Genomic DNA, 13,053 nt, shown 5'->3' on the forward strand with positions numbered 1-13,053 from the left:
GATAATATTTGGTTACAAATACAAAATTGTAAACTTAATATGCGACATTAGGACGAAGAAATAGATTATTGGGTTACCATAAGAAATAGATTATCCTGCTGCAGTTTTAATGAAGAACCTAATGGACAGAATTCACCAGTAAACAATCAAATAATAGCATGACTAAGCCATCCATATCTATCATGGAGAAAAATATGTTACCATAAGCATGGAAGGTCAGAAAAGGTAGATAATTGGGTACTGCAAAAAAGCCAAGTTTCTTAGTCCTTGAAACTGAACACCATAGGGTGCCTCACATTTTCATACTACTCGAATTTTGAAGGTAATCTCTGAGAACATTGGAAACTAAAATAGGAGCTGAAACCTATTAACTGCAACAGCCAAAAGAAAATTCAAGAGTACATTGTGTAGACAAACTTCTGTACGAAAAAGAAACTTTGTGTTTTTTAAAGTATCTGAAACATCAAATGAGTAAAACCATGGACTGATCTAACAATACAAGTACACTTTCATTGACAGTTCAAGGTGGCCACGGACGCACCGTACCTGAGAAGTTACCGCACCACCTAACCTGATGATGTGCTCATCTTTAGATGATTAGGAGTACTGAAAATTGCTGATACTTCAGACATCCATTAGGTTTCTTCCAAAAAAAAATGAACTATTTAACATGGTTTAGTTGTACTCAGGATGGGATTAACTCCAATAAAATAATGAGATCTGAACGTATAGCTTCAAAAATATCTCAGAAACTTTCACTGGTAAAATAAATCATATAGCTTATTTGATACAAATGCATAGCTTCTAAACAAATTCTGAAAAATCATAACAATGATAACTTCTAGATATCCATAATCTGAATTTTGGATCTGGTACATTGAACATTGCAGATACTGATCCCTTAAATATGATTGACTGGAATAGAAAGGAACTATGAATTTTATTCTCATACAATAATTTAACTTACTTTCATTTAACCAAGGTTCTTTGTTGTCTTACTGTAACAATGCATCAATTTTGAACAGCACGATTAAACATTCAGAATGAAAAAAAAAACGCAGCAGTATGCAAAAGTGGACGATAGGAGACAATACCTCTGGTGCAGGACGGTTGGGACTGCAGTGGACAGAGGGCCACCCTGCCGGAGCAAACAAGGATGAGATGCTCGCGGATTGGAGGGATTGTGATGATGTGAGGTTTCAGTGCAGTTATTAGCAATCAAGAAGGCAGCGATAGCGAACAACTCTAGATCCATATGATGCATTCCAATGCAAGTAAAACGAAACAATATAAAAAATTGGAGGATCACTGACCTATGGAAGGAAATCCTGGAGGATAAGGAGATCAGGATGCCGACACCGCCGAATTGAAGGTCATGGTTGCAGAATTGGAGGCAAATAGTTCAGGTTGCTCGTGGAGAGAGGCGAATTGGTGGCGCCACGGGATGAGCTCGGTAGGGGAGCGGGAGGGAGCGCGGTGAGTAAGGGACAGGATGATAGGGATCTGGGCGACGAGGGACTTATGGCGTCGGTGAGGGACGGGCGCGGGCTTCGCTCGTCCGCCACCGGTGGAGAGCGAACCGCCGAGGCGATGGATGGGGAGCAGAACGGGGAGGGGAGGTTGGAGAAAGGGCGAGGGGAAAGCAGAGGGTGGCGAGAAGCTGCAGAGGAGGAGAGGGGCGGGATGCTGGCGGTCGAAAGCTAGAGACAGAGAGGTCTTCCGGCGTGGGACGGGGGACCAACCGCTGCCGCCGGCCTTTCCCTCACGCACGACGCCGTCGGCGCGCCGCGTCGTGCTGAGCCACTTGAGCGGCGGCGGCGGCGGCTTCGGCACCCGCGCCGGAAGCGCGCACACCGGCCACCACGGGTACGGCGACGAACCCGCGGTGGGCGGTCCAGGTCGTCAAAATCGCCGTAGTCGGACAGCGAGCGCGCGTCGAGCTCGGAGCCCTCGTCGCACGTCGACGATGGGGTCTCCATCCCACCGCAGCTCCACCTTGCTCTGCGCGGTGAAAAATGCCTTCGCGCCGGCGCGGCGGAGGCGCCCGGCAGGGTACAGCGGCTCGGCGGAGCCGCGGAGGCGTGGTACCACGAGGCGGTAGCCTTCACGGCAGCGCGGCCGAAGCGCGCAAGACGGGAAAGCGCGGCGCCAAACGTGGGAAGGGTACGCGGGCGGGTATGTTCGGGAGCGGTGAAAAAAAAGTTGACTTTTTTTTTCCGGAAACACTCTCCAATATGCGATTTGTACGAGTCTCCGCCCCTCACACCTCCCTCGGCCCTAATACGCAAGTTCGACGTGAGGAGTATGACGGACCCAATTTGGATGAGAAAAATTTTCAATTATTTTCGATCTTTATAGTATAAATAGATAGATTATGACACCAACCAACCAAAAAGACCCTTAATTCCATGACTGATGAAAGTGGTTTCTTTTTTAAAAAAAAAACTAGGTGCATGCCTTGCTACGGGTGAAATAATTTTCTTAATTAACATCAATTTTTATTATATAAAATAATTGTAACCATATGTATGAATAGATTTATTGATTTAATGACTCAAGAGTCTTTTTTCACAAAATTGATTTATTGATTTAATTATTCAAGAGTCTTTTTTGTATGCAGTCTTTCCCTGCATTTCTGCAAGAGGCTGGTACGACCAAAGTGGTCGGACCCTTCCTCGAACCCTGTGCAAGCGGGAGAACAGGCTGCCCTTTAATGACTCAAGAGTTAAAAATAAATATATACACAGCCGAGCAAAGCTTTATCTTCTTAGATTTATAGAACAAGATAAGGTACAGGCACAACCTGATAGCCTTAAAGGCTATGTGCTGTAAAATCAAAAGGCCTAAACAATGAAGCATGATAAATTAATAATGCAAGTAAAGGTTATTTTTGTTGTGATATACAGTGCCTACATGACCAGCCGCATAGATGAAGCATCTGTTGAATTTTATCATCTGAAAGTAAAAATGGTTAGGTAGTATGGCCGGGTGCACAGAAAAAGAACAGCAAAGATCACTATCAGAGATATAAAATAGATTATGTATGTTGTCTGTTGGTGAGTGGGTGACTACTGAATATTTCAAGCCACAATATTCGGCTCCAAATATTTCTATCTATCTTTCTCCCAATTGCTTGACATCAACTTCAATGCCGCAATATAAAACTATTGCTTGACATCAACTTCAATGCCGCAATATAAAACTATCATCACAATTTGTGTTTGAATAATTCTTCCACAGCAGCATCAAAGCTGGCATCCTGCTAAAAGAAAGCTGATATCTATTATGTTTTGGTGCCACATTCAACCTAAGCTAACACAACTAACCTCAATCTAGGTGAGATCCTAAAAACTAAAAGTATAATGCCGTGCTAACGCTACAGCAGCATTTGGTAATGCGATACAACCAAAATATATTGTAACCAACCATAAAATGAAATAGATTTCAAACCCATGCAAAAAAAGACACAAAAGCAGAATAGCATAGATTTCCAACAACACACTGAAACCTCATTGGTCCATGAAAAAAATCACTTGAGTATGAAAAGTAGCATAGATTCAATTTCCAAGAGCCCACTCCAATTATTCTGATAGCATCTTTAGCTTGGACAAATAAATATGATCAACAATTACTGAGTTTAGTATATTCAAAAAAGTAAAACCTTTTGGGAGCTGATCAGTTTCCTCCTTGGGCTACTCCTGCTTACTACCATCAAGAAGTGACCCTGCTGATTACAAAAATCCAAACATAAGCTAAAGTTCAATCAATAAATTTCCCATCATGTTTTATTAACAAAGATCCAAACATAAGCTAAAGTTCGACAAAAACTGTAGTTTCACAAAAACAGAGCATACATGCAGAGATGGATCTTATATATGGACAGCATTACCTGATTATTAGCTGCAGAATTCACGGATCCATTCTGTAACTTATTTTACGTACCCTCTTGCTGCATGCACAAATCAAGAACGTGAAATCATTAGGTGCGTAGCTTGCTTGTTACTATCGTAGCAGGCATACATTATTTGACATATAACAAAGAGCAAAATGATCTAGTTTGCAGGCTTGCAACAGAACGTAGAAAAGGGGAAAAACTGGGTACCTCAACGACTGCATCAATACCATAGATCCTGACTCCTGAGTTTATTCGGAAGGGGTAGATGTAGATCAGGCATCTCCCGTACATGCTACCTGCACTACCATCTGCATAAAACCAGCACCCAGCATATGGCATCACTTGCATCAGAAACCCTAGGTCCACCCACAGACGTGTCCACATCAAGGATACAATGGATGGAAAAACTAAGGCCCTGTTTGTTTCCGCTTTTCTGAGTCTCACTTTTCTGAGAATCAGGATTCTGAGATAAGCCAGTTGTCTGGAGAATCGGTTGTCTGAATAAGCTGAGTGTTTGGCAATCCTGATTATTTTGAGTCGATTCTCTGAGTTGAGTGGTAAATTATCTGAAATGCCCCTAAAGCTGATGATATCTCATTTTTTTTGCTAAATACGAGGAGAATTCAATAACTATTATATTTTTAAGTACCTTGACTATATAATTATATTACTATTAATAACTCCAATATATTAATATTACAAATATACCAAAAGTGTAGCAACACAAATTTCAGAACTACGAGTAAATCACGGGCATAGCTCCGATCGGCGGGAGGGCAGCCCTGGTTTCTTGGAGCAGATCTGGCGGCGGCCGTGACTTCGAGATCTCGGTGACTTCACAGGAGGATGTTACAGGGGCGCCACGGGCGGCACGACTTGCGGCTCCAGGGGAGGGTCGCGGGGGGCAGCAGGGGGCGCGCGGCAAAGACCTAGGCGCATGGGCCCCTGGTACCTCGCGAGTAGGAGGGAGGTGCCGAGCGCCGAGGCCGCGACTCGTGGTGGAGGAGAGGGGGCGGCACGACGTGTGGCGCCAGGGGAGGGTCGCGGGGAGCAGCAGGGGCAGCCGGCAGCAGGGGGCGCGGCGAAGACCTAGGCGCCCGGGTCCCTGGTGCCTCACGACTCGAGAGTAGGAGAGGAGGCTTGGCGGCGGCGTCCCGGCCGCGAGGAGGCGCGGAGAGGAGGCGCGGCGGCTTGAAGGAGGCCGCGCGAAGAGGAGGCTTGGCGGCGGCGTCCCGGGCGCGAGAAGGCGCGGAGAGGCGGCACGGCGGCTTGAAGGAGGCCGCGTGGAGAGGAGGCACAACCGTCGTGATTCGTGGGGCGCAGTCGCTGAAGGAAATCTGCGCGCGGAGCGGCGGGGACGAACGGACGAACGAATATTGAAAGCGTAAAGAGAACAAAAAAAGTCTTCTTCAGAGTCTTTTTAGTAGTAGAGAAAAAACAATGCGGACATTGAACCGATTTAACAGAAACAAAGGCATCCACTATATTGCAATAACTTGTTCGAAGCCATCTTTCCTGCTGATAACTGAACAGTCATCTGTACAGATCACAGCACTGAGTTTACAAGTTTCAACCAACGTATAGGAGCAAAGAATCGGAAGGTAACTTGAAAAGGTCGTGCTCTATTTCTCTTTACTGTTCGTGAACATCTTATGATTTCCATCACATGGAGCACACAAAACAGTATCTAAGAAGCTGGGGGGATACTGACAGCAACCAGAAATCCACTCAATGACCACGGCAAGGCTCAGTGCTATGGGAAGGCTCTTTGAAGCAATCCACATTGCACAGACCCATCGATCTAATCTTCTCCCCAATCCTGCCAGAGAAATTGATGTTATATACTTCATCTAATCCCGAAATGCAATTGTAATGTGCAAGATAAGGAGTAGAGAGAACCAACCTATCAAAGCTTTTCCTTGGCTTTTCTGTTTGCTCAAGCTCATCAATCCTGTCAAAGCAGTCGACACTTCTCCTAGATTTTTCTTTCCTGTCTGTACTGGATCTCGCCTTCTCTCTGTAGCCAGTGCTTCGTCTGCGTTTATCCACATGTTCCGTGCCCAGCATACTCTGTTCACGAATTGCAGTCTTCCTTGACGGTTCCAACCTTCGCGATATCGTGGAAGGAACCTCGGAAATAGCTAGATCATCGGATGGTGTTTTGTTCTCAGCTGGTGATTTCCCACTCTCAGCTACAACTTCTTTTTCAGCTGGCAGTTTTTTAATGGCCGACAGGAACTTCTTCAAATGTCTTGTGTACACGGGGAATGTCTCCAAGTTACCATGGTCGCCTCCTTCGATCCACAAAGGTTCATACTTCTGCTGGCACAGCTCCCAGAGCCGCTTTCCATGGGACCAGTCAACAACATCATCCTTTGTGCCCTGAAAACCAAGGAAAAAATGCTACAGCTAAATGATCTGAAGCTATTAGAAGAATTGTAACACGTGGATGCATACAAATAACTTACATGGATTACCAAAACCGGGCATTTCACATGGGGAATTTTGTCAACATTCTGCAAAGGAAATAAGTGTTAGCATATACAGAGTGAGAATTATTTATCTTAGGTACTTAAGTCGGTGAAGCAAACCTTGTAAATGTCAAACCAGTATGTTTTCTTCACTGAATACAAGACGCGCAAACCAGAAAGTATCGGACTGTGCAGAACAATAGCTCTTATGTGATCCAAACGAACAGCTAAATGGAGGGTTGGTCCACTGCCAACAGACTGACCATACAGAACAATGTCTTCTTCCCTAGTCCCGTAAACGTCCACAAGGCATTTGTATGCAGCTTCTATGTCAGCAAAGGTATTAGCTTCACTTGGCTGAAGATGGATTTTCAAGAAATGTTTTGTCAACTGTTATTCCTAAAAAGAAGCAGCTAATAAAAAAACGAACTGCTCAGACCACTAATCTCCTGAATCAAACTCACTCGAGCAAGAATAAATTTCATGGCCTCTTTCATGAAAAGAAAGGCAAACAATAATATTTGTGAGTTGGCCCTCTACTGAAGGTGACGTAGTCAGATCAGAACATTAGTTTCAAAAAAGGGGTAAGAGATATTAAGATGTTACCTTGCCTGATGACTGCCCATAACCAGAGTAATCATACCTGCAAAGAATGATGAGGTTGCTTTAAGACGTGCCACTTCAATCTTCGAGAAAAGCTTAATCACATAACTTGCTAAGGCGCTTCAAGGACTTAGACTTGCAGCATTCCAGTGGTTATTTAAATGGATTAGCAAGAATGAAGAAAGAAGCTAGCATGATCAACATGTTCACATCAATGAAAATTACCATACCGTAAAACTGTTCATACAGTAATAGTATATACAGCAATAGAAAATATCATCTACATACAAGCAATTGTCAACTCTAAGCTGTGGCCACTGGAAATGAAATCTAGAATACATTTTGGGATCATACTCCAAGAAAAATAATATAAATAGTTGATGCAGGATGCACTTGAGCTCTCTTAGACTTCGTCTTACAGAAGGAGAGTTAAAATGGTTATTAACTTATGGAGGGCAGGCAGCTTCTTGAGTTTGGCTCTCCGTTCAACTACAATTACATAAACTGAAGTTTTGTGCATTTTGAGTCAGTTATCCAGTGCAATTTCCTGATTTCAGTTCATGCAGGATGGGAAACCACAATATTACGAACTTTTGGTGATACTGTGATATGCCACGCCCTTTCAAAGTCACCTTGACATTTTATCTTTAACCATATTAAAAGGAGAAAAAAAGATGTTTCAACAATATTTCTCTTTTTAATCAATCTAGCCTTGTTCTGTCAGCGGATCCTACCCATCACTCTCTGTCTCACTTTTCTGGACAAACAACCTTGGTCCATGTCATTGTTTCCTCTTCTTCTTCACACTTCTGCAGGCTGCATCCATCCCACCCTACTTGTGTGAAAATCCTCTTGTCATCTTAATTGTACTTAATAGGGAAGTGTGGACCTGTACCCAGTTATTACCGTGGCTATTATACCTTAGGAGAGAATTGAAAGGTGTGTGGCTTTCTTTTGGAGTATTTCTAGTTTGCATGTTACAGTCATGTCAAAGAATAAAACTCCTCCTAGAGTCCTAGTGCAAGGTTCAACCATGAAGATATGGCGTCAATTAGCTGAAAAATTGTGCCAGAATTTTTTTGAATATCATAAAAATACAAAAAAAAAGCTATGTAAGCCTACTTTCACCTAACAGTATGTACTGGAATGAACAATCTTCCGTGTTATGCGTTGTAAGGTCCATCCATCCAATTAACTGCTCATTTGTTTGGGTATTGTTGCTACAGACCCAGTCCCGATTTGATTTGTTCATTTGGATAGAGCGAAATATTTAAAATTGGGGTAATGTGCAGGGCATACAGAGGGGGTTGTTCTACTGTGAACTCCAGTATGTAATTGTGTAGCCAAATAGTTAATTCGATAGCAAATAATTTATTAAACATGATGTAGGATACTCAAGTTAATATACTGCTTGAGACGGAAACGTGTATGAAGCGAATCCCATGGAAGATCAAATTACTGTTGACGTGAGTGACAGTGGCCCATATAAACAAGTTGACAATCCAGCTTCAGGCAGACAGACAGAGCAGATCTTGTAGGCTAACCAAGCAATTCAAGCAACGATATTGTAAGGAATATGGTACCATTTATGCCATTTCAAGTGATTTTGGTGATCGAATGACAACACAACACTTGGACTAATATGATTGTTAAAATGACCATTCTCAAGTTTTTAGGTTCAAGTGATGACAAAGAGAAAGAAAAGATAGGCAAAGTGAGGCCCGAAGGGCCGCCCCTACGGGGGTTAGCGGACGGGGGTCGAGGGGGAGCCGCCCCTCGCGGGTCTCAGGGCAGCGCCCTGAAATCTCTTCAGTCAGTAGCACCGGAAGAACCGACGCCAAGGGCATCGGTGCATCCGATGGTAGTCGAAAGAATCAATGCTATGGAATTCTGGTGCAGAAGGGAATCGAAGCCAAGTCAGCCTATAGCCACCGGTTGAACCGACGGGTCAAAAAGGGGCATCGGTGCATTGGGCGTCCTATGTTCCAGAGACGATGTCAAGAGCCCAGGAGAAGATTCTTCAGCACTGGTTCAACCGACGGTGCATCGGAGTATTGCGTCGGTGCAATGACGTCAGCGCCCGGGAGAAGATTTTTGAGCACCGGGATGAACCGGTGATGCATCGGTACAAAACATCGGTTCAACCGGTGGTCACTGCATCAGCTGTCAGGACTTCAACGGCTACTTCGGTTTATGAGTGAACGGAAGAACCGACGCTACCCCTGCCAGAGGCATCGGTTCTTCCGATGATACGCAGATTTTCAGCTGACCGTTGGAGCAACGGCTACAAGACTTGGTGGCCTATATATACGCCTCACCTCGGCCATTTGAAGATTGCTAGAGTTGCTGGACATCCCACACACACCCAAGAACATCTCCAAGCTATACAAAAGCATCAAGATCATATCCTTAGCCCTTAGCACACTTTGAGAGTGTTGTGTAAAGGATTAGCTCTTAGTGAGTGAGATTGCAAGGCCTTGAGCCTTTGTGTTGTGGTTCTCTAGTAAACCAAAACAAGAGCTTGGTGCGCCGGCACCTTGGAGCGTGAAGCTCGCCGGCAACGTCATCGACCCTCCGACTTGGTGTGGAGCGGCGACGACATCTTTGTGCGGGGGACGTGGAGACCCCCATCCTTTGTGGAGAAGCTCCTTAGTGGAACCCGGGGCCAAGGTGACCGTGATTGTGTTCACGGAAGAAACTTGGTGGCCGAGTAGCAATACTCTTAGTGAGTGCTACAACAACGTGGATGTAGGTGTGCCTTTGTGGCTAACCGAACCACGGGATAAACACCCGCGTCAAGAGTTTGCTATCTCCTATCCCGCTCTTTAAGCTTCCGCATTTATTACTTGCAACCTTTGTGCATTTGACTTCATAGAGTAGTTTCTTGTTAGGAAAGGCTATATGGTGCATAACTCTTTTGGGATAGGGGTTCCACACTAGAACAACCTAGTTGCACATCTAGATAGCTTGTTTTAGTTTAAGTTTTGTGCAAACTAGTTGGAGCCATAGGTCAAAGTTTTTATTAGTGCCTAATTCACCCCCTCCCCCTCTTAGGCTAGAGCACCCGATCACTTTCAGATATCAAGTAAACTGTAGTGCGCTATTTTCTAAACTGTTGGCCAATGATTAGTTTTGTCAGCAGTACATAGTAGAAAACAACCACAGAACCATATTGAAACCTTTGAACATGCCACTTTCAATATAAAAAAAATGGATAGCTAGACCAGAAAAGCGTCATTTAGCTTAGCTTTAAGTGGAGACGACTGAAAAAAGAAAGAAGAATCAAATGTTGTCCAGGTTCAAGTTCGACTAATTCATTGTAAAGTGGAAAAGGGTAATTAGGAAAATACACTCTCTGATACAGCAGCAGCAACAAAATTTACAGTTCTGCCAAGTATCGATGGCAAATTGAATCTTAGCCAAGTAACACGCTCACGCTCTCAAAATTTCAAGAATCAGGAGTATCAATTGCACATGATACATCTTTAACAAGAAATCAAACCCCAATACCCCATAGAAAATACAAAGCTAATGAAAACCATCAATGCAAAATCGCAATAGCAGCACTCCACCCCCACTCAATAACTGTACGGAGGACCGTATGATCACTATATGTCTATATCCATCATTTTCACTTCACCAATCAAACATAAAACCATTAACACAGAAAACGACAGAAACAAACAAAAGAAAAACTTTTTTTTTCATCTAATCAATCAAGGATTCAAGGCACGCCCACTCTAAAGGATCAAACCATGATCAGATCAGATTGTGGCCTTCTAGAAAGAACATGTTCTGATCAGTTTTTTTTTTCATCCAGTAAAAACTAAAGCAGTTGTTTTGCTCGCCCAACAGAGTCAAAAGTACCCGAGAAATGAGTCAATCACACGAGCGCCTCAAGCACTTACCCCATGAGGTTGACGTGGAGGCGTGCGCTGAGCTCGACGAAGATTTTGTGCATATTGCCGAGGTCGGCGGCGTTGCCGTGGGAGAAGAGCACGGCGAGCCTGGCCCCGGGGTGACGCACGTACATCGCGATGATCTCCGAGCCCCGCCGCGTCCGCACCCGCCTTGCCTCCACGCCCGCACTCCACCGCACGCCCGTCATCACCACCCTCCTCGTTCCCACCTTGCACGCATCCTCCGCCGCCGCCGCCGCCGCCGTGGAATTCGTCCCCTGAGCGGCACCCGCCGCCGCCGCCGGCTCCTCCTCCTCCTCGTCGACCACGCCGTAAGACGGCGGGTTAGGAGGGAAGAACGCCATCTTGGAGGCCACCGAGGAAGTAACCCCGCCCATCTGCAACCTCAGGCCTCCGGCCGCAGCGGCATCAGGGTCTTCTCCTGCCGGGGAGGTGGAGGCGGGGGAGGGGAGGGGCTTCAACTTCAAGGTCAGATTCTTTTAGAGGCCGAATTGGAAAGTTTACAGGGAAGGGCTGCACCACGAAAGGGGCTATTTGGATTTGTGAAGTTCTTCAGGGATCTGAGAAGTAGTCAATTTCTCCGGGGTTTATCGGAGGGGGGCGGGGGTTAAAAGATTGGCGCGGAATTAGGGGGCGGAGTTGGCGACTTGCCTTGCCGGGAGAACTAAAGAATGGGCTGCCACCGTGCCACGTGAGCTCAGTAAGGAGCGCACGTGAGGTCCACTTTTCAATTTATTTTTCTTTTTTAGCACGCTTTCGAGCATTTCCTTTCTTTGATCCCAGCTTAATGACCAAAGATTTGGGTTGTTAATATTCCAAAAATGCTTATTGCTAAGTATGGAACACAAGATCAAACCATTAGAATGTGAGATTTGTTCCGTCCATATCTCCGTATTTGAATTTGAATTGATGTCAATAATGACCGTGGAATGTATAGCCTGAACCAACAGTAGATCTTAATGATACATACGTTCTCGAAAAAAAATACATAAAAATGATGATGAAGTAACAAAGCAGGGTCATCAATGACCGTCCAACCTCGCCACGTACAAATACCATATTATGTTATGGAGTAACAAATTATTGGATCCATAAAACGATTGTTAGTTTGTTGTGAAGAACAGAAATATTACGTGTTTATACAGTTGCTTCTTTATTTTCTGAACAAGAAACACCTCCTTATATTTTTTATGGTACTGATGTTAGTATATCCAAAATCATGTATCCACGGTCCATGCAAATTGCCTCTTTTCATGCATGATTTCTCTCCGGGTCTTGCTGCTGGGGATCAGATCCAGAAGTGCAAGCTGTGCCTGCCGACGACACGAAATTGGAGTTGGTTGGCATGGACAAAGCAATATGATCTGTCACTGGGTCCCTTCACCCAGCTCACTCTTTCGTGTTCAGGCCATACTGCCATATCATCATGCATGCCAATATGAATGGGTGGGAATGGGCCGACCCGGCCCTGGCCTTGAACCCGGCCTCATGGCCTCGAGCCTTAGGTCCTGTTTGTTTCCGCGGTTGCTTCGATTATGAGCCAAATAATCAGATTAATCCCGCCAAACTCTTCGCGTTCGACGCGCGTTGCCTGGCCGCCGGCAACGGAATAAGCGGCAGTTAGAACGTGGAGTCCCAAAATCGCGAGAAGCGAGGTTCGAGCCGCTTAAGGCTTATACGCGCCGCGCTTTTTTGGACTGCGGTCCCAAACAGGGCCTAACTCTAGGGGTCCTGGGTCTACCCATTTCTCCTAAATGTTATAGTCTTGATGGCCCATTGGGTATTATGGGCCGACTCAAATATTTTTCTATAATCCTAAACCATGAATACTATCAACACTTTTAGAAAAGATGAGATTCAAGATTAAAATATATCACAATAATATGTTAAGATTTTAGCAATGCATCAAATTAAATATATTTACTAGCGGTCTATGATTTTAATTTTATCTATTTTCACTTCCAATGTATGATATTCTTCACTATATTTTGAACTATATAGAATCTAACAACTTATGACCAGTTGTATTTATTCAAAAGAATGAAGAAAATCAATAAATTAAATAAAACAATCATTAATATGACAAGTGAGTCGACCCATAATACCTATTGGGTCAATAGGTACTGACCCTATTGACCCATTTTGGAATTTATGATCGGCCCTT

General features: G+C 44.4%; 1 protein-coding gene and 1 long non-coding RNA gene across 2 annotated transcripts; both read right to left on the reverse strand.

Annotated features, from left to right (window-relative positions):
• Positions 1–2,703: 2,703 nt before the first annotated feature.
• LOC120679225 lies at positions 2,704–5,240 on the reverse strand. Its single transcript, XR_005677052.1, has 3 exons — positions 4,103–5,240; positions 3,890–3,949; positions 2,704–3,724 (listed from the first exon to the last, which is right to left on the reverse strand). It is a non-coding gene; the product is annotated as an uncharacterized LOC120679225 (long non-coding RNA).
• Positions 5,241–5,353: 113 nt separating this feature from the next.
• Positions 5,354–11,525, reverse strand: LOC120679224 (alpha/beta hydrolase domain-containing protein 17A-like). Its single transcript, XM_039960764.1, has 6 exons — positions 10,878–11,525; positions 6,973–7,009; positions 6,487–6,723; positions 6,364–6,411; positions 5,799–6,277; positions 5,354–5,714 (listed from the first exon to the last, which is right to left on the reverse strand). Exons 1-6 carry the CDS (start codon positions 11,264–11,266, stop codon positions 5,624–5,626), a joined length of 1,281 nt encoding a protein of 426 aa, XP_039816698.1. The 5' UTR covers positions 11,267–11,525; the 3' UTR covers positions 5,354–5,623.
• Positions 11,526–13,053: the final 1,528 nt, after the last annotated feature.

Source organism: Panicum virgatum, chromosome 6N (assembly GCF_016808335.1).
Source record: "Panicum virgatum strain AP13 chromosome 6N, P.virgatum_v5, whole genome shotgun sequence".
Lineage (NCBI taxonomy): Eukaryota > Viridiplantae > Streptophyta > Magnoliopsida > Poales > Poaceae > Panicum > Panicum virgatum.